The sequence below is a fragment of the Nuphar pumila genome, chromosome 2 (assembly GCF_984573655.1).
Source record: "Nuphar pumila chromosome 2, dmNupPumi1.hap1.1, whole genome shotgun sequence".
NCBI lineage: Eukaryota > Viridiplantae > Streptophyta > Magnoliopsida > Nymphaeales > Nymphaeaceae > Nuphar > Nuphar pumila.
In genome coordinates this window covers 113,102,083-113,129,154 of record NC_143250.1, presented here as the reverse complement: position 1 = coordinate 113,129,154, position 27,072 = coordinate 113,102,083, and the positions used below count along the sequence as shown (strand labels likewise).

At 37.1% G+C, this 27,072-nt stretch overlaps 1 protein-coding gene across 2 annotated transcripts; it reads left to right on the top strand.

Annotated features, from left to right (window-relative positions):
- The first annotated feature begins 563 nt into the window (after positions 1 to 563).
- Positions 564 to 20,063, top strand: LOC149846791 (phosphatidate phosphatase PAH2-like). 2 transcript variants are annotated; one of them, XM_089998154.1, is made up of 11 exons: positions 564 to 3,208; positions 3,473 to 4,047; positions 4,136 to 4,209; positions 5,073 to 5,157; positions 16,907 to 16,993; positions 17,154 to 17,226; positions 18,271 to 18,314; positions 18,855 to 18,983; positions 19,080 to 19,178; positions 19,252 to 19,559; positions 19,721 to 20,063. In XM_089998154.1, exons 1-10 carry the CDS (start codon positions 694 to 696, stop codon positions 19,306 to 19,308), a joined length of 3,738 nt encoding a protein of 1,245 aa, XP_089854280.1. In that variant the 5' UTR covers positions 564 to 693; the 3' UTR covers positions 19,309 to 19,559; positions 19,721 to 20,063. The 2 variants fall into 2 exon arrangements, with proteins under 2 accessions (XP_089854280.1, XP_089854281.1); XM_089998155.1 differs by lacking the exons at positions 17,154 to 17,226; positions 18,271 to 18,314; positions 18,855 to 18,983; ... (1 more) ...; positions 19,252 to 19,559; positions 19,721 to 20,063 and having other exon boundaries at positions 16,853 to 16,959.
- Positions 20,064 to 27,072: the final 7,009 nt, after the last annotated feature.

Here is a 27,072-nt window from a genome sequence, read left to right as displayed (position 1 = left end):
AGGCCGGGGAATGTTTGTTTGCTCTCCCCACCTAACAGCAACGAAGGCATTTAATTGAAAACATGACAAAGCAAAAACTAAGAGCAAATCAGAGGTGATAAAAGCAAAGGGTCTTTATGAGTTCAGAGTTTCAACTTTCCAAGCAACAGCCAACAACCAGACAACAGGTGCAAAAGCTGGCACCAGCCATTTCGCCGGGACACTTCGGTCCAGCTCAAACCTCCCTTTAACCATCACTCAATAAAAACCTTCAAAACCAATAATAAAACCATCTTCAAAATATTTTATTTTTACCCCCTCCCCCCCTCTCTCTCTCTCTCAAGTAACAATAAACGCAAGCACATTCCCTGCACCCATTGGAATATCCCCCCATTCCATCGTTGTCCTTCTCTCTCTCTCTTATTTGTGAATCCTCAATTGGGTGATTGGTTTATTATGTTGTTTCCTTTTCTATGTAAGCTTTGTACGTTTACGTTGATTTTCATTTGATGGCCATCTGCAAATAAGCGTTTTTGGACGTCGTTCGGCATCAAAATCCAATCCTTTTGAAGTTGGTATCTCCAAAATCGATCGATTTAATCGGGAGGAACCCAATTCGCCGTCACCAACAATTGGGTTCATCTCAGAATTGAAGAAGAAATCTGATCGGGGTAGCAGAATTGCGGCTTTTCCGCTGCCCGGGCGATCGGGAAGATGAACGCCGTGGAGCGGCTGGGAAGCTACATAACGAAGGGAGTCTACACCGTCGCCGGGCCATTCCATCCATTTGGTGGCGCCGTTGACATCATCGTGGTGCAGCAGCAGGACGGAACCTTCAAATCGACGCCTTGGTACGTGAAGTTCGGCAAGTTTCAGGGGGTGCTGAAGCGGCGGGAGAAGCTGGTCACCATCGGCGTCAATGGCGCCGAGGCCGGGTTCCACATGTTCCTCGATCACAAGGGCGAGGCCTATTTCCTCACGGAGGTCGATCACGACGACGACGATGGGGCACCGAGCGCGCCGTCCTCTGGCGAGGACACGGAGGATGGGAAGCGGAGGAAGAATGGTGGTGGTGAGACGGAGGATTTGGACAGTCACCGTGGACCCAAACTGGATGAAGAATGCACGAATCCGGTGAGGACAACGATCGATGAGAGCAGTGGGAAGATAGTCGTGAGGACCAACTCGAAACGGTCGCGAATTCTGGGGCTCATGTTCGGGCGGAGGTCGATGAAGGGGGAGAGGAGGGACGACAATGGCGTCGAAAGGTTCAGCTCGCTGGAGAGGGCGGAAATCGCAGCGGATCTTCTCGAAGTGAAATGGTCGACGAACCTCTCCGATCGCGTGAAGGAAGATACCACCACTAAATATTCATTGTCGTCTTCTTCCTCTCGCGTGGCTAATCGTAAAGATAATCCTGGTTTAGGTAGCAATGAAACAATAGATGAAAATCGTGATGTTGGTGTTTTGAATTTGGAGAATTCTGGTCAGGATAATCCTTCTGTGCTGGAAGATGATTCAGTTGCAGGAATGAATGCCGAATTGGAGTTGCCTGGTTTCGAAAATTCACGTTTGTTACAGGAAACTGGCTCTGCTTTATCAGGAAATGCTGAACAGGAAACGCTAGGAACCAATTGTTTTGACATTGGTGAGGAGTTGCAAATGTCTCAGATGGTTGTAGATTCAGGATGTTTGAATTCAGGTGGGAGAGAATATATTGAAGACGACACACGGGTCCTTTCAGCGGCTGAAAATTCTAATGAGTGGGAGTTAAAAGATGGTAGTACTCTGACATCATCTGGTTTTGAATCCGGAGTTGGGAATGCTAATTTTGAGAATTGCAAAGATGAGGTTATCGAGCGGGATTCCCCTCAGGAAGGTTGCACAGAAGTGGTTGAAATTCACACTGAGGTGCTATGTGAGACAACTGAGCTTGTTAATGAACCTACTTCGTTGCCCAAATTGGTTATACACGCTGAAGAAGAAAATACAGATTCTTCGACTTTGAAATTGAATGGAAACGAACGCTCATGTGATATTGATGAACATGATGTTGTAACAGGGAAAGAACATTCCTCCAAGGATCCGGTCTCACAAAGTTACAGTTTGGATGAATTGATCGATGATAATGGGACCGAACACTTGTTAGAAGATGATGCAGCCCATAATGAACATGTAGAAGTATTTCAAATTGATGATGTTTCAGACGATGAAAAATTTGTGGTGAATGTGGTTGAAGAGGTGGTCACAGGGGAGAGGGCCTCTCACGTGGAATCAGTGCAGAGTTTTGAAAACCAAGCCGAAGTTGTAGATGATAGCCGCAATTCCCCTGACCCTTTTAGGGATGCCAAGGTTCTTTATGAAGGAAAATTTTCAGAGGTGATCTCAGATGGTGATGCCAGTCTAGAATATCATATTAATGTTCAGATAATCCAGCAACTATCAGACCAAGAAGCAGCCTCAACTGTAACCACTTTGTCCCATCATAGCCATTCCAACGTGGGCAACCATGAATTGGAAATATGTGGTAATGTTGAAGAGGACACCTCTGCTACTTGTCCCACAAAACCTGGTAATGATGGTCTAGGTGCAGTGGAATCAGGCCACATGGAAGGCTGTCATTGGCTTGAGGATAGCCTGCTTAGCGGTAATTTGAGCTTTTCAGATGACGATATCCATTTTCGAGCATCATCCTCTGAAGATGCTGTTATTGATGGGGAAAACATGACAGTGCATGCTATTGATGGTATTCAGGAGCAGCAGACCAAATCGGACAGGATACACCATGAATCATCTTTGTCTTCAGAGATTACGTTTGAATCTCAGTCTTCTCCTCTAACAGGCCCAGGCGCAGCAAATTACACTCAGGAATCATTACATGATACCTATGATAGCACGTCTGTGGAAGCCAGGAAGAGATCAAAACCAATTAGTATTCCAAAAGTTCGCCAGCATTATAGTGATGCTGAACCATTTTCCAAATCTTTACCCGTTATCAGATCTGGCATCTCTGACCTGGAAAGCTTTCACAATCAGACTCTCAGCCATTCGCTGACTTCAAATTATGAACTCTTGAAGATGGGAATGCTTAGGCAGGATTTCCAAAGCCCTTCAGAACATACAGTTGCCTCTCAAAATGAAATGGAGCCAGAGCAGTGCATGCCTGAGGTTGATAGTTCTGTTTGTGAAACCCAAGCTGCAGTGGAATCCGAACGAGTCTTAGCTGTTGGTAAGATCGTATTTTCTACCTTTGATATGGAACACATTTACAAAATGCCCTTTTGTTTCCTAACTGTTTCTGGTACAATAATCGAACTGTTACTGATTTTGGGTGGTAATATTTGCTTAGTTCCTTACATCCTGTTATTGGGTGATACAATTTGATTAGGTCCTCATATGTTATTTCCAATATTCTTTTTTTTTCCTTTTTTAATTTGGGGAAAAGTTATTACATTTCATGTTTATTAGTATGTGTTTGTCTGCAACTATGCAGAAATATCGCTTTGTAAACATCTGCTGTCTGAAGGCATGGGGGTTGAGGCTGCTTCAAAGGCATTTGATGCTGAGAAAGTTTCTTTCGAGAAATTCAGTGCTTTAGGTCTGTCAATTGTGAAGAATGATAAGCTTATAGTACGGATCAATGGTCAATATTTTCCATGGGATGCTGCAGCACCTATTGTTCTGGGCATGGTTTCATTTGGACATGAAAAAACTTTGGAACCTAAGGGCATGATTGCTGTGGAGCGAGTTGAAAAGACACGTGAAAATTACCCATCTTCTGCGATTGTTCCCTCAGGTGGAAGCTGGAGATTCTGGCCATTTAGTTTGAAAAAATCAAAACCACTCGCCACTACTCGATCGCTTCCAAGTGGTAGCTTGAGTGATAATGTTAGCAAATCTCTTGAGATCAAGCTTGGTACACCAGGGGAGAAAAGCATGCATGTAAGAGCTACTAAAAAGGTCCAAACAATTATTCCAACGTCTGAACAGTTGGCATCACTGAATCTAAAAGAAGGACAGAACATAGTAACTTTTACATTTTCAACTGCTATGCTTGGGAGGCAGCAGGTCTCTGTTTTACTTAAGAATATCTCTTTAACTAGTCTGTTGAGTTTCTATGTCCTGGTATGACTGCATATAGTTTTTTATTGAGCAGGTTGATGCTAGAATTTATCTGTGGAAATGGAACACAAGGATAGTCATCTCGGATGTTGATGGAACAATCACTAAGTAAGTTCTTATGTGCAATCATTTAGTGGTGACAGCTTCTTGTTGGTGGCAGTGATGTCTGTAACTGCAGGTGTGAGGGACACATAAACTTCAATTCTTGCATTGCTCCTTATTCTGAGAATTAAGGCTGTCTATTGTTTTCTTAGATAGTTAATAAGTTCAAATACCAAGATATTAGCAGAAGGCTGCTAGTAGAGGCATACTTTTGAAAAATAATAAAAAGCACATTTCTGAGAACACGCAGGAAGATGTGTCTTATAAGTTTTGTAAGATATATGTTACTCTAATTCCAGAGCTATTTTGGATGCATTTGACCTGCTTATTTTGCATATATTTGGAAGTTCTGGCGATTGCATGCTTGTAATATTAATCATTATCAACAACATATTTGACTTAAGAAGGGTATTTTAATTGTATAAATATCAGTGACAAAGTTCAGTGCTAATCTATCAAGAAAAATGAGTTGGGATATTGGCCACTACAAGCTGTTTTCCCTGTATTCTTTTAGATTCTTTTGATTCACAAATCATCTTAGACAGTATGCAGTTGTTGATAATTGAACAAGTTGATAAAATTAGCTAGTTGTCAAAGTAGCTTTGTAACTTTTGTTTCCACTGAAATGGAATGTTGATTTGCATAATCAGCTTTCTGTCTGTCTCTCTCTCTCTCTCTCTATATATATATATATATATATATGCTTGTGCATGTAATTTGATGCTGAAAAAAACTGCTTCTTGTGCAGTTCAAATTTTGAATTCAAGAATAGTTCTCTTTTAAAGATTTTTCCTTTTATAGTAAGTTTAAGAAAATTTTTGAAACTTGTTTTACATTTTTTGAACCAATCTTTCAATCTTCTTGTGCAGATCAGATGTTCTTGGACAGTTCATGCCTTTGGTTGGGAAAGACTGGTCACATTTAGGTGTAGCACATCTATTTTCAGCAATAAAGGTAGGTGGCACTCCATATTTTCCTCTCCTAGATTTTCATTTCCAAATGCTTGTAAATAGCGTTAAAAAAATGTTTGTAAATAGGCAAGGTGTTATTTGGTTTTGGTTAATGAAGCAACCATAGGTTCAAAATGCACAGTGATGTGCCATGGTGTAAATAGGATTGTTGATTTGGGATGTAGTGAATTGAGTTCTCGTGAAAGTCACAAGAAAGCTGATTGTGAGGCATTTGATTGGAAATGCAGTAAATTTGTTGCTATATTTTGAAATGGAATCTTACACACACATTTGCATGCCGACTAGCAGAAATCATGTTCTTGTTGGAAAATGCCCTGTCTGTGATTTTCGGAAATTGTCCTGGGGCTATTTGTATCCAAAACACCTTTATCAAATATTGCACTTTATGAAATAACCATGGGCATTTGTTCTGTAGGATAAGGGATGTTCCATCAAATAATTGTACTCTGTTTGTTAGCGATTGACACAATTAGAATACAGTTCATATTATTATTGAGAAGTTAATATTCTTGTGGTCCGCATTGTTTTTGAGAAGTTAATCTTGTAGGGTTATGAGGATGTTGAATTAAACAGGTAGAGGAGATATGGCTTGGAAACCTTTAAAAGCATCTTTATCAACTCAATCTGACTACATAGACGTGTTCAACATAGTTTGTTTGCTCAGTATCAAACCTTGGATCTTGTTGTTTTGATCTAAAAATATGATTTTTTGAGTCATGCAATTTTACTGCGTTGTGGGCCACTGGTTTTTGATTAGAGTTACCGGAAGCGCCTAGGTAAGTGGGGAAGCGCGCTTCGGAAGCGTGGAACGTTGCACTTCCGAAACGCCCAAGGAAGCGCCCTTTTTATGGGAAGCACGCTTCCCTTTAATGGGAAACACACTTCCCTTTAATGGGAAGCACACTTCCCCGCGCTTCCACCACGCTTCCCCCACGCTTCCCCCATTTTTTCAATTTTTTTTTTGTATTTTTTTCGCTTCCCCCTCGTTTCCTAGGTCGCTTCCTAGGTCGCTTCCCGATTCGCTCCTAAGTGGTCCCACGCTTCCCGCTTCCTAAAATTTTGAAAGTACCTAGCTTCCCGCTTCCTCAACTGGCAACCATGTTTTTGATTCCCTTAAAAGACCTGCTTACATGTCACACGCACACAATTCAAAACTCATTTTCTATTAGTGTCACCAATATTGTCGATATTTTGAAAATATCACGATATTATTGGCACATCCAGGTCAGCTGGTATATCAACAAAGATATTGCGATATTTTCAAAATATCACCAACAAAAATATCACAATATTGTAGCAATATTTTTGTAAAAAATATCTTATTTTATATATTCTAAGCCCAAATTTTGTACTTTTTGGTTTCTTTTTGTATTTTAAAAGCTTTTAAAAGTTATTTCCTTATTTTTTTTCCAAGAATCCATACTATTTTCTTATATTTCCTATTATTTTTCATATTTTTTGTATTTTTAAAACTCCCGAGATTTTTCAACTTTTGGAAATCTCTCCGAGAAATACCCTCACCGAGAAAATACCTTGAATGATTTAGGTGTCTATATTTTCTATTAAAACAAACCTTGTAGATCACATCCACAAGGTCCTTTCTACAAAAAAAATCTACACATGAGTAAAAGGTGATTTATACTCAATAGTTTCATGCCTTCAATAGCACTGACTATTAAACCTATATATATATATGTTGTGTGTTCTGTTAAGGAAAACACTTGCATGGAATAGGTGATGGTCTTAGCCTAACCTAGATACTGGCCAACAGGAACCTAGCTAAACTATGAAAATGAAAATTTCCGCAGAAGATTATGATTTGTCTGACTTTGATCAATTTTGCATATATGCATATGACAAGTGACAACTGCAAACAATGTGTCACACTAATATGCAAAAACATGCATGGTTGTGTAAAGAATAATACAAATTTTTGTCTTGGATTGGTTCATCAAAATCAGTTTCACATCTATTTCTGCAGCATAATTTTGTGTACTTTTTTTCCCCTCCTTGTGGGGGCCTCCAGTCATCAGTTTTTTTTTGTTCATCCCACTTTAGTTTTAGTACCGATTGTTGTGTTTCCTTTCTTCAAAACAAAAGAAAAGAGCGATACCAATTTGAGCATGCATATGCACAAGTTCAAAACAAGCACGAGCGATCAGTATTCATGAATTAATACATGAAAATGGTAGGCACACTTCATATCATGTTTATCAATTTTCATCCATGTTTATATCTCTAGGTTTGAAATTACCAGTTATACAAATTGTAGCTATCCTTTATGATTTAACCCAACAAAGTTTATAATTTCCAAGCAACCTAGGGGAGAGAGCAATGGTACATTTATTAGTTGTACTTTGAAATTCAGAGTATATAAAATTACCAAAATGCTCATGTTAATGTTAATTGATGTATTAATTTGCCATGTTAATGTACTGATTGTTGTGTTTCCTTGCTTCAAAACAAAAGAAAAAAACGATACCAATTTGAGCATGCATATGCACAAGTTCAAAACAAGCACGAGCGACCAGTATTCATGAATTAATATATGAAAATGGTAGGCACAGTGCATATCATGTTTTATCAATTATAATCCATGTTTATATATGTAGGTTTCAAATTATCAGTTATACAAATAGTAGCTATCCTTTATGATTTAACCCAACAAAGTTGATAATTTCCAAGCAACCTAGGGGAGAGAGCAATGGTACATTTATTAGCTTGTACTTTGAAATTCAGAGTATATAAAATTACCAAAATGCCCATGTTAATGTTAATTGATGTGTTAATTTGCCATGTCATTTTAAAAATTTGTAAGGTGGATAGATTTGTGATAAGCTTGTTAAGGTTTATGCATGGTCATGGTGTAATGAACTCTTGTAGTAATGAGCTCTTTGAATCACGATCACAAACACAATGTTAATGAGATAATAAGTAAGCCACTAATTGGCAAATACAAATGGCCACAATGGCACACACCACAAGTACTCACAAATGTTACTCAAGAGAGCACACGCACATACAAAATATATAAGCTTTATTCATAACATGCTTAAGAAAAAGCATACATAAGAGAGGGACAAGAGGTCCCTTATATAGACCCAGGACCACACAAGGGCTAAAGAGAGCCCATATAGCCGTTTGGGAGCTCCCAATGGCTAGATGGTCAAATGACCATAAAGCCCAAATACAGAAAAAATGAAAGACAAAAGGAAAATAAAAATAAAAAAATAAAAATGTTAAATCTGCCCCTAATGGGCAGGAGCTGATCATACAAAATACCAAATTGCCCCTAGAGGGTGTAACCTATTACAAACCAAAAGGATTACACACATGTATGTATATATATATATATATATATATATATATATATATATATATATATATATATATATATATATATATATATATATATATATATATATATATAAACATATACACTATAATTTAACACTCCTCAAACTTATGGTATGATAACCAAAAGTTTGATAAGAAGAAAAATAAAGTGAGGTGACATAAGAGCTTTAGTGAAAAAATCTGCTAGTTGACATTTTGAAGTCAGATACGACAACTCAATTGTCCTTTTCAAATATTCTTCTTGTACATAATGACAATCCATTCCTATGTGATTTGTTTGCTCTTGGAAGGTGTGGCTGCTTGCGATGTAGATGACACTTTTGTTGTTACATCACATCTTCGAAGCAGGAGAAAAAGAAGAAGAAGAAGATAATGATGATGAAGATGATTATGATTATTGAGGTTTTATATAATATGTTTTAAAAAACTATGTTCTTAATTGCAAGATATTTAATTTTTTGCATTGTTCTTATGAGATATGCATGTAATATTATCTATGATTTTATATTAGTTGATGTTTCATGATGTCTTATGCATCTCATAGAGACATAAATGCATCATATGTGATTTTATGGTTGTATTTTATGCAATTCATCATTGTTTCATGTGATATGATTTTTTAGAATTTTTGCTATTTTTTTTATTTTTTGAAAATTATTTATTAAAAATTTATGGTATTTTACAATATGATGCAGTACGGTCTTAATTTGGGCCCGATCAATACGGGTAACGATACAATACTTACAACCTTGGTTTTAGGACATGACCTTCAATGAAATTTTTTATTTTATTTTAAATATTCTTGAAAATATTTTGACATATATTCTCCTCCGAAATCATATCTAAAGGTAAAGATGTTGCTTTGGAATTGGTTCTTAACAAGCGTGTAAAAAAAAAAAAAATGAGAATACATCCAATTTAAATCTAAGAAAGTAGATCCACACATATCTAGTAAAGTCATCAATAAGCACAACATAACATGAGTAACCACCTTTAGACATAACTAGAGAAGGTCTCCATACATCTGAATGCACTAATTAAAAAGGTCTTTTGGATACAAAAGTTTTATTTGGAAAAGGAATAGACTTCATCTTTCCAAGAATAAAATCTTTGCATGTAATATCTTTTTCATTTCAAAGTTTTCCCATAAAAGGAAAATAATACATTTTTTATAAGCTTGGATGTACAAGTCTTTTGTGCAAAGTTATAATATCTTTATCTTGAACATAGTTACAAAATGATTTGAAAAGAAGAGACAAAAAAGCAAGGATCTCCTCTCTTATGGCCTTGCTCCGTTAGCTTCCTTGACTGAATATCTTGCACGAAGCAACACTTAGATGAGAAGGAGATTTCACATCTATGGCCGGAAATTTGTGAAACTGAAAATAAGTTTATAAATTCAATTTGGGAACAACTTTAACTTTTGGAACAAATTTTTTTTGAGAATTTTTAAATTTTTTTTCTAAAGTCTCAACACTTTGAACTTTTAGAGAGGTTTCCATTGGCGGTTGAAACACGTGACAAGTTTGAATGAGTGCATATATCAGAGAGAAGAGATGCATGAAGAGTCATGTGAAAAGAGGCCCCCGAATCAACAATCCTAAAAGACATACCCGGAAGAGAGGATGATGCAATTGCGGCACCGGATGTAGAAGATGATGACTTGAAAAATTGAAGTGCCTCGGCTAATTGAGCAATGGACAAATCTTTGAGTTCTCCTTTTTTGCTTCTCATTGTTTGTTTTGTATGAGGAATCTTCAACTGAAGCCATCTTGTTCTTTAGTTTTGGACATGCCGATTTGATATGCCTTGGTTCCTATGTCACCTGGGTACGGGTATGGGTACGGTGCGGGTATGGGTACAGTACGGAGGGTATGACATGTCAATTTAAAAAACAGAGGGTATGGGGACACAACTATATATATATATATATATATATATATATATATATATATATATATATATATATATATATATATATATATAAAGGTTTAGGTCTGGACTCTGGATCACACGTGGATCCATATTAAGGTCTATATGTGTAATTTTTTGGAAAAAAGGGGAGGGGAATGAAAATTTAAAAAATAAGGTCTATATGTGTAATTTTCAAAAAATAGGAGGGGGAATAAAATATTTTTTTTATAAAGGAAAAGGGTACCTCGTAACCCACTTCCCCACTGTCTCTCTCTCTCTCTCTCTCTCTCCACGAAGGAGAATGAGGAGAAGACGACGAAGAAGACCGATCCAATTATCTCTCTCTGGGTACAAAGGAGAACAAGGAGGTGAAGAAGACGAATAAGATGGAGGAGGAGGAGGTAGGTACCTCTCTCTCTGTCTTTCCTCTTTCCTTTCGTCGAAAATCTCAATCTCTCTCTCTCTCTCTTCTTCTTATTCTCCCCTCCTTCTGTCGAGGGTTGGAAGGGGGGAGGTTTGATAGGAAAAAAAGAAGAAAAACAAACAAAAAAAGCGAGAGTGTGGGTTTTGTGTGCCATAGGCCCACGTACCCGTGCCACACCCGATATCCGTATGCGTGTCGGACCGTGTCGACACGGGTACGTAGCCTGTTTTGTCGTGTCCCGGTAACATAACTTAGTTCGTTGTAATAATGGCAAATATTCCTCTTCAGCTCTTTGTTGTTTTGCCTCCCAAAGTGTGGAGGCTTGTAGGTCTTTACATTATTGTCGGGTCTAGCGACCGGCAAAACATTATCTCCTCCCTTGGTCATACCGAGATGAATTTCCTCTTGACAAACATCGGCAAGCACTTCATTTATTCGAATAGGGGAGGATCTTTGTGGAAGAGAAGCTCGTACTTGCTTGAACTCTGAACGAAAACCATTAAGAAATTAGAAAAAATATTCTTTTTCCATTTGCTTTTGCCTAAGTTCAATGGTGGTTCCTTCCCATTGAAGCTCAAGAAGTGATAGCTCATCCCATACAGGGGATAAGGCACTATAGTAGTCTTAGACACTCATGTCACCTTGCTTGGTGGATCTAATATTTTCTTGCAAGAAATAGTCTTACAAGATCCTTTTGGGTGAACATTCCTTTGAAGAATGAGTATGCTTCATTTTGTAATGAAACAAGAAAAGAGTACAAGATAATGCCTTTAAGGACTTACAAGAGTAAAAACACAAAGTGCCACTTATGGGCAAAATACAAATTCACAATGAGCCAAAGAGGATATTGTTAAGGTGAAGAATGCTTAGAAAAACATACTACATGGGGAAAGATCCCCTTATATAGAGCCAAAGAAGATACAAAGGGGCTAGTCCAACTAGCAACGACTAGTCCAACTAGCAACAACTAGTTGGACTAGCATTGGGACTAGTCGTTGGGACTAGCCCAACGGTTAGTTGGGCTGTCCCAATAACTATAATATACAAAAATAAAAATAATAAAAATCATAAAAATAGTTTTGCAAAAATGCCCCTATAGGCGATCCCTATTACAATATGGAAATGACCAAAATACTCCTAATTGGTATTTCCTATTACATACATAATATATATACAAATACACATAGGTTAATACTCTCTCTCAAACTTACGGTGTAAACACCGAAAGTTTGTCTAGAAGAAAGTGAAATCTAGGTGACGGTAATACCTTGGTGAAAAAGTCGGCCAATTGAAATTCAAAAGTGATGTAGGGTAAAGTGATGGTTTTCTTAAAAAATTCTTCATTCACATATTGACAATCCATTTCAATGTGCTTAGTCATTTCGTGAAATATATGGTTGCCATCTATGTATATGCACTTTTGTTGTCACAACTGAATCTTGAGGGTGCTTGCAAGGGAACCCCCATATCTTTAAGCAACCTTCTAAGATATACAATCTATGATGTTGTGGTTGCCATAACATGGTACTCAACTTCAGTAGATGACAAAGATACTTTCTGCTGCTTGCACTTCCAAGACAACACTGGGTCACTTAAGAAAACACATAAACCAGTAGTTGAATGTTTTCCATTAGGATCTCCTCCCCAATCTGAATCAGAGTATGCAATTAATTCAAGAGATGTTGAGAAGACAATAAAAGACCCTTAGAAAATAAATTTTGTAAATATCTAATGATCCTCATAACTCATGTGAACTGTGATGAGAGTGTTGAAACTAGCTTGTAGTATGGACTGTATGAGCAATATTAGGACTAGACGTAATTAGATAAGTCAACACCAATCATTTGGCGATAAGGAATGGGATCTTCCAAAGGTGATTTATCATCTTGGCATTGATAACTTCTAGAGTATCAACCCTCTTTTCATCAGTGATCCTTGACCTGCCAATAAACTTGGTTTGAGTCAGCAAGTATCCTCGGGGAGAATAAGCTACCTCTATACCTAGAAAAAATTTCAAAAATCCAAGGTCGGTCATCTTAAAATGTTTTTTAAGAATATTCTTAATATGATTAACTCCCGGTTTGTTATCAACATAGAGAAGATGATTATACTTGTATCAAATTTCTTAATAAACATAGCAATGTCAGTATAATAAGATTTAAAACTAACTGTAGTCATAACAAAACTAAATCTATTATATCAGGCCTTTGGTGCTTGTTTTAAATCATATAAAGCTTTCCTCAAATGAAGAACCTTTTTAGATGGAATCTCGAATCCAGGAGGTGGATTGATATAGACTTCTTTTAAATCCCCATTTAAAACGACATTCTTTACATTCATTTGATAAATGACCCAACCTTGGACAACAACTACAACTATGAGGGTCCTAACAAAGGTCATCCTAGCTATCGAGACAATGGTTTCAGTAATATATTCCATATTCTTGTTAATAACCTTTTGCTACTAATCTAGCTTTATAACTTTCTAAGGTCTCGTCACTCATGGTTTTAACTTTGTAAAATCACCTACATTCTATGGTCTTCTTTGCTTTGGGTAGATCTTTTATTTCCCAAGTTTTTAATTTCTTAAGGGCTTCAAATTCATCATTCATGGCTCTTATCCATTCCGGGTATTTCTTAGCTTGATTGTAGGTAGTAGTAGGTTAAAAAATGAAAAGAAATACAATTTTAAGGCACTTGGGTAACCATGACTTTTGTGACAAGTGATAACATCCTTAGATTGAATATGATTACAAAAGGATTTGGATGGTAAAGACAAAAAATCAATATAGTAGAGGTCCCCTCTCTTAGACAAAACGTGGAAAAAAAGGCTATTGGCTGTAGATGGGTTTTCAAAGTCAAAACCAAAAGTGATGACTATTTGGAGAGATATAAAGCTATATTAGTTGCTAAAGGGTACTCATAGGAGTATGATATTGACTATGAAGAGACCTTTGCCCCGGTCATTAGGATGACTAGTGTTAGGACCTTGATTGCCTTAGCATTCATCAAACAATGACCTATCTAACACTCAGATGTCAAAAATGTGTTTTTAAATAGGGACCTTTGTGAAGAAGTCTATATGGACTCTCCGCTTGGACTTGACATTGAAAAGGGTAAAATCCTTAAACTTAGAAAGACTATACTATGTCACATGGGTGCGGGTGCGACACGGGTGCGGTGCAATTTCAAAAATTTTGGACACGGGGACTCGGCTATATATATAAAGACTCTATCAAAGTGGTGCCCATTAGGGGACAGGTGATGAGTTGTGAAGCCTGATTCAGGGTTTTTTTCCTTACAGGAGGGGGGGGGGGGTTCCCTGCTGCGCGGTCAGCGGGCAGGGGTCCGGGGGGGTTATAGCCCTCCCCCCCCCACAAGATTTTCTTTTTTTTTTAAAATTCTGTAGCCCATTTTTTTTTAATTTTTTTCCAAAAAATAGACCAAAATGGCCCTGGGTGCGTTGACCTCACCCAGGGTCGGGTTGACCGAGTCGGAGCCGCACCCGTGTCTGCACCTCTGTCGGTGCGTGTTGACGTGGGTGCCTCGACCTTGGAGCCGAGTCCGTGTGACAGACTCTATATAGTCTTAAACAAGATCCAAAGGCCTGATATGACCGATTTAGTAGAGTTATTGATAATGGGTTTGTTTCTTGTTATATTGACATGACTCTTTTTGTGAGAAATGCAGGAAACAATATAATTATCTTATTATATGTTGATGATATGATTATCACTAGAAGTGATAAAAAAAACATTGAAGAAACTAAAAACATTCTTAGAAGAAATTTTGATATGTTTGATCTTGGTTTTCTAAGGTATTTTTAGGTTGAAGTTGCATATTCTCCCAGAGGGTATATGCTTTCTTAGATGAAACTTGCATTAGATATAATTGCAAAATCTAGTCTAACTGACGAAAAGACAATGGATACTCCATATGTAATCAATGCAAAAATGAAGGCCAATGATGGAACTCCATTAGACTATGTCACATAGGTGCGAGTGCAAGTGCGGGTGCGGTGATGCAACACTTTAAAAAAACTTGGGTGCAAGAGGGTATATATATATATATAAAATTTTTAACACCACCCCCTTTACCCGTTCCCGATCCCTCTTTACCCCTTCTCGAGGTACCCCTTTTTTTAATTGGAGGGGGATCGAGGTACCCTTCTTTTTTTTAATGGGGATGAGACTCGAGGTACCCCTTCTTTTTTTAATTGGGGGTGGGCTCGAGGAACCCATTCTCGAGGTACCTCTTCTTTTTTTAATGGGAGGGCTCAAGGTAACTCTTTTTTTTAATGGGGATGGGGCTTGAGTATCCCTTCATTTTTAATGGGAGGGAGGGCTCGAGGTACCCCTACCCATTCTCAAGCCCTGTCCCTTTTTTAATGGACCAAAATGGTATCAGTCAAAGTTGACCGGGTCTATTTTGGACAAAAATAATTCTCGGTGCTGGTTGACCGCACCTAGGGTTTATTGACTGCATCGGGTGCCACACTAGCACCCGCGCCGACACGTGGTGGGTGTGACAACCTATTTGGCGAGTCCATGTGACATAGCCATTAGAGGATCCCACTCCTTATCGTCAGTTGATTGGGTCTCTTATGTGTTTATCCATCACCAAGCCCGATATAGCACATGTCATTCACAATGCAAGTCAATTTCAACATGCATTTACTATTGTTCACATGACAACAATCATGTGAATTGTCAGATACCTAAAGGGACAATGACAAAAAGACTTTTGGTATCCTCTTCTTTATCTCTTTATTTAATTACTTATACTAATTCTGATTGGGGTGGAAACCCCAGTGATCATATTTCTAATATAGGATACTATGTATCTCTTGGTGATTCGCTTTTATCATAGAGATATAAGGAATAACAAAAAGTGTCATTGTCTTCCATTGAAGCTGGATTTAGAGCAATGATGACTACTATAACTAAAATTGTCTGGCTAAGGAGTCTGCTCAAAGATATGGGAGTCATCATCTCCACTCCTTTAAAAATGTGTTGCGACAACAGAGTGTGATCTATATTGTTAACAACCACACCTTCTGCGAACAAACAAAGTACATTGAAATGAACTGATGTTATGTTTGAGAAGAATTTCTGAAGGATACTCTTGAGCTTTCTTATGTTACATCAGAATATCAACTTGCAGATTTCTTCATCAAAGCCTTGTCGTTGCCTCAGTTCTTTTTCCTTCTTGGCAAACTGTCAGTGATCTCATCGTCAGTTTGAGGAGGGTGTTAATATATATATATATATATATATATATATGTGTGTGTGTGTGTGTGTGTGTGTGTTATGCATTGTAATAGGTAAACCCCCTAGGGGTATTTTTGACTTTTTATTGTCATGTAATAGGTTGTACCCGTTAGGGGCACAACAGTCTTTTTGTAATTTTATTTTTTGTTTGAGGGCATTATTGAAAAATGCCCAAAGAGTTGTTGGGATCTCCCCAACTGCTCTATTTCTAGCAGTTGGGGAGATCCCAACGGCTCTAAGGGCCTTGTAAATACCTATATAAAGGGCCTTTTTCCCTCTTGTATTATGTTTACCTTAAGCATTTATAAAATATATATATTTTATATTTGTGCTCTTTTGCCCTCTTTGAGAGTGGTTTGTGTTAGCCCTTTGTGGCTTATTGTATTTTGCCCATTAGTGGCTTTTGTATTTGTGCACACATTGTACTCTTATAGCACATTAGAGTCCTCCCTTTTGTGCATATTTTGATTTCATTACAAATCTACCCTCAATGACTTTTACCCCCTAAATGACTTTTACCTCGTCTGGTAGACACCCTAATGTTGAATTAGCATTGCCCTTTGCTGCATTTGTAAAAGGCTAATCTTTTGGACCTAAGAGAAGTTTCTATTTTTTGTGATCAAGATTTGTCACTTTAACTAAGTATTGAATGCAATAAATATCTGCTTTCACATTCTTTTGAATGATCTTCTGCTTCATCTACTGCTGTTGCAGACATGAGAAATTTCCAACCAAAATGATCAACACGTGCAATTTCCTCTGCTGCAGGAAAATGGTTATCAAATGCTATTCCTCAGTGCTCGTGCTATCTCACAAGCTTATCTGACAAGGCAATTCCTTTTCAACCTTAAACAGGTACAGAAAGCAGTTTCATCAATACTTTATCCACAGATATTGATATGCCTACCATTGCTCATTATTTCCTTATTGAAATAATAATTTTCGCATAAAGGTACTTTTAAGTTTGAAGACTGAAAAAATGACTAAATCTGAAGATTTGTATGTCAACCTGCAGGACGGAAAAGCACTTCCTGATGGACCAGTTGTAATTTCTCCTGATGGGTTGTTTCCTTCCTTATTTCGAGAAGGTGATACTTGTTTCTAGATGTTACTTTTTAGTTTTGAAAGGTACCCGTTAGTTTGTAGACTAGATGGCGAGATAAAGTTCTCTGAGTCTTTATGTGGCATTCAAGGCTATTTTCTATTTCTAACCATTCCATAATCAGGATGGTGTAGATCATAAGACTTCGGTTCTGTTCCTTTGATGTATTCTTTAATCTGTGTTCATTTTTTTTGCATGCTTTTCATATGCCTTTCTGTTTTTTATAGTGTTGTTGATGATGATTCACATGCTTTTTGAATAGTAAGTGCCATTTATGGTGGTCATTCACTGTTTCAGTATTGTTCATCATGTGATTTTGTTACCCTACGTGTGGCTTGACTTCCAAACAACTGCATAACCTTCGTGCTATGCCTGTTCCACTCTTGAATTCTGACGGGAGACATCCCAACCGTGTGGGCATGTACATATATGCGCATGCACCTGTAGAGATTCCATTGAATTTCTTTAATTTATGTTGCTGAAAAAGGGGTTCAAGCTTCATGAATATTAAAAACATATGCATGTTATGCACTTTCCTGACTCCAGGTAAACTGCAGAAACTGTAGTTTTATAGAAAAATATGCATCTGTGCTTCATATAAAAATTTACAAATAATAGTGACATCGATTTTAGATGAAAGTCAAAGTCAATAGAATATTAGTGGTTCTATGAAAATGTCATAAAAGAGGAAAAAAAAAGATTGCTATTACTATAGCAAATCTGGGTGTGCCCTTTACTACTTAGGTTAACTTACATTGCACCTGCACTGTCCAATTACTGGATAGCTATATAAATATTGTTGGATATCTTGCTAATGTTACTATTTGTGCCTTAGTGCATGTCTTGCTTCTTTTTCTCCTTGTGTGGTGTATTCCTGATAAGACCTACATGTGCTATTATTGTCTTGTGAGATTTGAGTTTACTGTTTTGAAGTGGCAGGAAGAGTTGAATTTAGGTCTGCTATGGTTATCTCCTATGCTATATATATAGTTCTGGTTCCATAATTTAAGAGATTTTCCCTTTTTTTCAGTTATTAGAAGGGCTCCACATGAATTCAAGATTGCGTGCCTTGAGGTGAGTCATTGATTTCTTTTTTCCTGTTGGACATTGATTTTTCAATCCAATTCTTCCATGTTATTTATTTATGTGGAAGGACATGCATAATTTTTCAGTTAATGCATTATTTTCCTTCATATTCTTGTAATTAAATACATTGATTTTCTAGATGAAAAAATTTGGGACATGCACCTGATTCTTTATGTACACAAGTCCAAGTAGTACTTTGTCAGATGCTTGTGCCTAATACATGCACTACAGTTTGTTTCACTATAATCAAACTTAACCTTAAATTTAAGTTCTGTTTTGTGATTTGTTCATGAAAATTCCCGCCTATGCTTTTCTATAATAATGTTAATTTTTAAAGATTACATGTTTTCTATGCTTGTAAAAGCAAAAATATTCATTCAAAACTTGAGCAATATCTTAAGAATGAAATGTAGGTTTCCTTAAGTTAATTGTTTATGCTGCTTGTAGCTGTGTAATTATGCCCGGACACATTTTGAAGGTCACTTGATATTAATCTGTTATTGTTTTTGTGTTCTTTCCCCTTTCCAGGATATTCGTGCATTATTTCCTCCTGATCGCAATCCATTTTATGCTGGTTTCGGAAACAGAGACACTGATGAGATCAGCTATCTGAAGGTTGGAATTCCAAAGGGTAAAATCTTCATTATTAATCCCAAGGTATTGTTTGCATCTCCCTAACCATTTGGCATGTTGAAATTTGTAAGTACTCATTGGCTATCTTCTGAACATCGTCATGATGGTTTTCATTAATAGGGTGAGGTGGCTGTGAACCGTAGGGTTGATACAAAGTCGTATCACTCTCTACATTCCCTTGTTAATGGCATATTCCCAGCCATGTCCTCATATGAGCAAGTACGTATCTACTGGAACAGTTGGTTTTGTATATAATTGTCATTGTTCTTCACTAATGCATAATTTACTTCAGGAGGACTTTAATTCATGGAATTACTGGAAGATGCCACTTCCTGATATCAATGATTAAAGTGAATCCAGTTGCTTCAAAACACAACAGAAATTGTAAATCAGTCGATGTTCATGGTAGAATGATGACAAAAGCATGCTCATTTGGGAGCCTGCTAGGTGGTCCCCTTGCTTACTGTTAGTGCTGGTGTTTCTTATATGAGACCTGTTCCTGTGTATAGATGATCATAAGTGCCTTCTTCTCAGTTTTTTTGGCAGTCAAATTCATCACCCTGGGAACTTCATCCAACCAGCCCGAATTCTTCACCGCAGGCAAGTTCCCATATGAGACCAGCCTCAAATTTAGTCAACTTTGCCTTGATTGGTTATATGTTTATTAGATTATGATGTTCCAAGTTGTTATCAGAAAATTTGTGTTGTATCCATGAATGTTCCTTTCACCCTTAAACAAAGATACTTTGCATCTTTTGCAGATAATTCATTGGATTCAGGTGGTATTGGTCCAAAGAGATGGTTCCATTGCACTGTCATTGAGAGTAACATCTCATTTTGGTCTACGAGTTAGTGTCTGTACAGATAAATCGTGTTCCTAATTTAACCAAGTTTAGGTGAAGGAATTGTATAGTATCTGGAGAGAAATTCTCATGGCGCCTTGTGTTTAGCGGTGAGTAAGCCGAAAATTTTGCTGCATGAGGAAGGAAAATTTGTATCATTATTGTAATGCCATTCTTATGTTTTTTCAAATTTCTAATTGATTGACTGGTCTGGACATTGTTGATTTGTATGGAAATAAGAACTTGAAAGAAATTTGTAAAATGTCTTGTGGAACCAATTTGTGCATATTTTCCTTCTATTAAGCTGGAGTAATGTTGTGAAAGCATTAAATAATGATGATGATGACACTGTTTCTTTGGCTAGACGAAATAGTGTACATGGCTTTATAGTGGCGTACTTATCATAAGGGGATGATTGACTAGTATGTGAAACTGGTGAAGATCATGAAACTAGTGTCTCTGACTTGCAGATCACTACGAGCATTGGGGTTCTGCGTGAAATCTGTGCTGATTTTTCAGGTTAAGTTATGCCAGGATTCATAATGTTTTTACATCAAAAGTTTTAATTCAATGGTTCATTTGTTGACTCAATTGGGTTTTTTTTCTCTCCTTTGCAAAAAGTTTTTTTTGATATGTGCTATTTATTTATGTTTTGAACTCTCTTTCTCTCTCTCTCTGTGGTAGACGAGAGACGTGGATGTAATTGGGAAAGGTCCCACAATAAAATAGTTCTATTTTTTTTGTGGAACAACATTATATACAAAATGTTCTGCTTATGATGCAATCCACTACATGAAAAATGAAAATTTGATATTTGATATTTTTAGTTGCCATTTTGAGCGGCCAAAATATTCTGATATTATTGTTTAAATAAAATTATTGTAAATTTATGTATTTATATCTGTGATTTCTCAAAAAAAGGTCTGTCTTAAATTCTTTTTAGTATATTTTAGTTCTTTTCAGGTTAAGGCCAAAATATCGCTGACAATAAGGGCAAGCACAGCCAAATTGATGATAAAAAGGACTGGACCAGGTCCTTTCAAATCTAGATCAGAATTCCTTCTCGATTTACGTATCTAGCCTAGTTTTGACCTACCTAATTTAGTCATTTGACCCTATTTTTTCTATACATCCCAAACCGATGAGATATACCACAACATAGATCGTGTGGTTGCGGATAATGGCTGCAACAAGTGGTATCAAAGCAGAGTACCATCAAAGTACATCACAATCTTGAATACGACGATTGGCGTATTGTTAAAATTGTGGATGAACCTAACCACAATTATTGATTGAATGTACATGATAAGTTGTGAATCAAATTTAAAGATGTGTTAAGAGTTGAAAGCACTTGTAGTAAAATTCTTGTGATGTATGAAAGATAGTGAAGCAGTAAGAGCCAATATTGCTGATGAATGATGCGTATGTGATATGTATCAATCCTTTGAATGCTTGTAGTGGAAATTTCAAGAAGAAATTACTTTGATGAGTATTGAATTGTATTTACGTGTGTTCGAATAGTACACATCTGAATGGAGATGAGTGATCAAAGATCTCCACACTTCTTCCTATGGTGTAGTACCCTTGTAAGAATTGATCAATACAGAGATTGGGTATATATGCATGAATAGTGCACACTCAGCATAATGTGTATCCACGATTCTTGCACACACAGCTCCGTTGTAGGCCACCTGCAATAGTTGCCTTTGAAGGTCCTTGTCCCTACACCATTGTGTTCGAGAGTAGACTATCCCACCAGCAAAACAACTACTAAAGGTGGTTCCTTTCATGAAGTTGCCATTGCCAATGACCCAACATCACATCTTGGACCAGGTGCAGGTCCAGCCAGGCTGGCAGCTCAACCAACCTACATCACATGATTGCCACCTTAACAACAACCAATATTCTTGCAATATTGTGCCTGCGAAGCAAAATGCCTCTGTGTCCAGTGAGGAAGCACCATTGTGCATAGCAGAGGAGTTGAGCTCTCTACTAATCAAGTGCATCCCTAAACCCGATAGAGATATGACATTGTACACCATAGGGAACCACATGAAACTAATAGAGGATCGTGTAGATCTTGATAGATCGAGCCTCTCCTTGTTCATGTTCATTAGCAACCCAGTGAGACAAGCAGAGATAAAATACAGCTCGCACTTGCAGTCGACAATGCAGTGCAGTTGGTAAACAACATAACCGAATAAGTGGAAGAGTTCGCACTTGAGGCGACAGACCAACATGGTCACCATGAAGGATGCAACTGTTTCCAATTGATCTGGTCATTCTCATGCAGTTGCAACGTCCTAACAGTTCTCTGAAAGTGCAACCATTTCACTGTTACGAAATCAGCTGCATGTTCCTCATCAATGCATGCACTCATAGGCCATGTCCCCAACTCCTTCACCGAGACTCGGTTTGGATTGAGAGTTCAACATCGAATAAGATACCACAATCGAGCAACCACGAAATTGTCCCAATTCATGGGAACAATCAAAACCTTTTGTATGATCCCAAAGGCACGACAATTTAGAGGTCTATGGTTTTCACTTTGAGTTCAAAGTGAACGTGGTGGTCTGTTATGGTTTAAATTTTAGAAGATAGTGTGGATCCGAGCTCCAAGATCCACACACCTTTCTCTATAGGCAGTGAGAGTTGTTCAGGCCTATACGAGACCTATAAGGGTGATGTGACAATTGAGGTGTCCTCTTAACATGTAAAAAAGTCAATAGACACATGTATATACCAGAAGAAAAAAGAGCATGACACTTGTCAACACCAGAAGCAGGGAGAGATAACCAATAAGGCCCATATGAGAGGGCGTTAATTAAGAAGTCTAAGGTGGGACATCCTCACCTCTCTAGAGGATTCTTCAACCTTCCAAGAATGTGATTAGGGAGTGTCTAATCAGGTCTTCTCAAGTTAGTTTTAATTAGGTCTTTAAATTAGAGTATGAGTCATAACAGATGTAGGACTCTAGTATCCTCTCTCTAGTCTAGTTCTTGTTTCATAGTAAGACTCTTTATAACATATGTGATTAAGTATAAACTATATCTCATGTTTCTCATCTATAAATAGTGGTTTGAGGTTCTCCTTTTAGGCAATTGAATAATATTTGAGTTTTCTTAGAACCACTATTCCCTCCCTCTCTCTCTCTAGGCGTGTCTCTCTTCCATTCTTCCTCTCTCTCTTCTCTCTGATCATTCATCCTTTCAGCTTTTTCTCAAGTATTTATACACTCTCTGGACCCCTATCATACCTTAGGACCAGTCCTTAACCTTTCATAAGGTTGCCTAAGCTGTCTAGATCAAGATCGCACTTGAAGGAGCAATACAATCCCATTTTGCAGGTTGTTTTACCTTTTCTAATCTCCTACATATACCCTTACCATGGACCTCTTTAAGACCTTCTACACAACCTTTGAAACAAATCACAACCATAGCTAAGACTCTACCCATGTTTGAGATGTAAAATACCAAAATTGCACCTTGTCGATTCAACAAAACGTGTAGTTTCACCTGCTTGACCTCATCAGCTTCTCCAATGACCCAGTCTGACATCTCTGACCTCTAAAACATATATCAGACCCCAACACACGTCCCTAGGTTCCTCTAAAATCCCTAGACCAAGTCCTTTCATATTTGGATCAGAATCTTTTCCTGATTTGCATATCAAACTCGATTTTGACCTACTTGATTTAGTTGTTTGACCCTATTTTTTTGTGCCTCTCAAATCGTTGAAATGTACCACGACACAAATCCTGAGATTGCGAGTAGTGGCTGCAACACACTGATAATAGTGTTGATTCTTTACTCTCGCAGTCAATCGTTTCACTAGCATCACATAACATTCAACAAGGGTGAAAAAGGAAAAGAGACTTAGCTCCAACGAAGTTCTTCGTTGGCCAAAAAAAGGTTCACATCCATGTCATCTACAACACTCGAAAAAATCAAATACGAGTCCATATTCAGCCGAGAAATGGTAGTGCTTGAGGCTTCAATAGCCACCGAGGAGTCGCATGGTGGGGGGGGGGGGGGGTCACAACCTCTCTAAACGGTGCTTCAAAAGGGAAGGTTCTTTCAAGTTTCCAACAACAAAAGTCTCTCTCACATCTTCTTTTAGGGGCTGAAATTGAGAATCAAAGAAGAGAGATACCAATGTCTTTTTTGTAGCTCTGAGGTGCTGCCCCAACCCTATAATGGGGCGGTTTCTAGACACAACATCCAATTGGAGGTCCAATAACTCAAAGTGCACCCCAATGATTGGATTTTGGGTCCAATAGTCATTCATACTCAAATATTTGGTCTTAATTAGGACAAAAATAAAAAATCTACCCATTTAAATCCCATACACCCTCCAATAGCTCAAATGGATCATAACAGACAACTGAAACTAGATTCGGATCCATAAGGTTAATCTAAAAAAATAAAATGTTTGAATTTTTTACTATAAAATTTCTCAAAAATTCTAAATAATATCTAGATTCTATAAAATGATTTTTGAACAAAAGCAATGTTTATTTTTTCTAAAATAAAATCTGAAAGTTCTAAAAAATACCAAAAATAGGTGTTTTGTCCTGCAGGCTTTATTTAAGCTGGGTGTGAGCTAGGTTGGTATGTTCAGGTTTGCCTATATTCTTTCCCCGAACACATCTTCATCACGTTCTCCTTGAGCTCATCCAGATGTGTTGCATCGGTTTTTTCAGAGTCAAAAGGCTTCGTCCTCCGAGCCTACTCCTTATTAGGTGAATTACCATAATACCTGAAAAGATAATCAATAATAAATATTTTATGATTTAAATTCAACATGTAAACATTTTTAGCAAATTTAAGGGAAAATGATACAACAAATAACTAAATGTCCAATCTTTTAAAGAGGTATTTTTTTTCTTATCAAAACAACAAAATCATTAGGTTTGGAATTTAGCTTTTGGAGTTTGTTAACAAAATACCTATGAACGTTCTTGTATATGTATGGCCAAAAATATGAAAAAGAGGTGAGATGGATTTTGTTCCATCAGAACTGACCTTCACTGTTTACTTCTATCATAATACTAAAATTCAAAGGATAATTTGGAATATGCAGAAGATTTTTTTAAGCAAAATCTCATCGAGAAAAAAGTATTTAACAATTTAACCTTGAGATAACACTAACAAAATCTTAGAAAAATTTGGACCATCTATAGTTACTGAAAAGAGTTTATCAACTAACATAATAAAGAAAAAAGTTGACTTTATACTAAGAACAACACATGATAATTTAAACACAATCAAAACTAATAAGTGCTAAAACAAAAGTATTACACAATTTAAATTCCAATAGTTCAAATGATCTATTTGCTTTTGATGTCAACTGAAATGATTCCTTTTGATGCAATTAGTGAGAGGTGCAGTTATATAATTAAAACAAAGAATAAATCTATGATAAAATAAAGTTAAACCTTGAAAACTATGAATAGTAGTAATGGGATTAGAAGTGTATCAATTTTTAATGATATCTACCTTAGCATGATCAACAGAAATACCGCTGCCAGAGACAATATTGATAAGGAAACTAAATCTTCACCAAACCGTCCTGAGCAGTTGCCACTATGCTCATACCACACCAGTTTGGAAATCAGGCCCGATAAGGGTCGACCTGGTTAGTTTCCTTATCTCATTCATCAAACCAACAAGGAAACAAAGGAACATATGCAAGAAATCCAAAATGAAAAGGAAAGAAAACAATGTGAGTTGTCCTACCAAAGATATGCATGACTCCTAAAACTAAACCCATTGCCAAACAAAAGATCAAAGAGCAAGATATTGGCAAGAGACATGTAAGAAAAGGTCTTTTAGAAACATGTAAACATCTATCTCTTGCTGTACCTTATAAAATAATTAGTGAAAGCTTTCTCTTGTGAGATTCAAGAGTGAGAGAAAGAGATATTATGGATGTAGGTCTAAGACCGAACCACGTTAAACCTAAGTTGAGTGTCTGTGTGACTTGTTTCTTGCCTGTGCCATGGTTGATTCTCTGTTCTTTGCATTGTCTCATTGTGCTGGCAATCTTTTAAATATATCCTAAAAATTTGGCTTTATCTACTAAAAAAAACACTTATCAGAGGTAGCATGAAAACTTTCTTTTCTAAGAACAGTAAATACATATTCTAAATGAAATAAATGTTCATGCTAATTCTTGTTGCAACTTAAAATATTATCAAAATGAACTGCAAGAAGTTTTTTTGTATATCACTTAAAATTTTGTTTCAGGATTCGCATAAAAATAAAAGGTGCATTTGATAATCCAGGGGATATGACTAACCATTCATATGACTCATCTCTAGTTTTGAGTGCAGCTTTCCACTCATCCCATAGTCTAACCCAAATCTCACGATACTTGGAAAAATTGAGGATGAACACCTTCAAGTTATCCTCACTCCACATACTATTCGACATCACTGAGAGCGATATATGAGCCTTTCCCTTCTCCCTCACTATCTTCAATCTCATCAAAGATTGAATCACCGAGGATCTCATAGAAAGGTTCATCGTGGGTCCCTTTTGTGAAATTCGTAGAGGTATAAGTGTCCTCCTGTTCCTTGCCATCTTTGATCTCGTCAAAGTTCGGATCACCGAGGATCTCATGAAAATGATCCTCACGCGGTTTCTCTGTGAAAATTGTAGAGGCATCAACCTCTTCTTCCTCCTCATCGTCCCTTCGTGCTCGTTTGACCTCCATAACCGCTAATCATTGCACCATCATGTTGAACTAGCATAATAGATCGCGGTTCTGCCTACACAAAATACAAAAATCTAACACATCCATTCTCTGCATCATGGCATTGATCTAACACTGATGGAGTGTAATGCCCTGAGATTTTTAACCACTTGTAAACACGTAAAATAAAAAAAATCTTTTATTGAATAATCATCAACGAAAACATTTTTAACTTTGGTTCAAAACCTCAGATGAGTGACATTTCACACAAAAATGATTATACTTAATTTAAATGAGGATAACTTGACTCATTTAAAATACTTTAATTCCAAGATAACATAGTATTACAAACCCAACACAATAGTAACAATATTTGAATTAAGTGCATGAGAAAGAAAATTGATTGGCTCGTCGACACCGTCGCAGCATCCGGCATCCGCAGCTAAACCTATAATCACCTGTATGCCCATAAAATGGGTCAGACTTGTGAAAGTCTGGTAGGTCTATACCAGAACATATGACATTAATGATAACATAATTTATTTAATCAGATATCCATGATATATATCCATCAT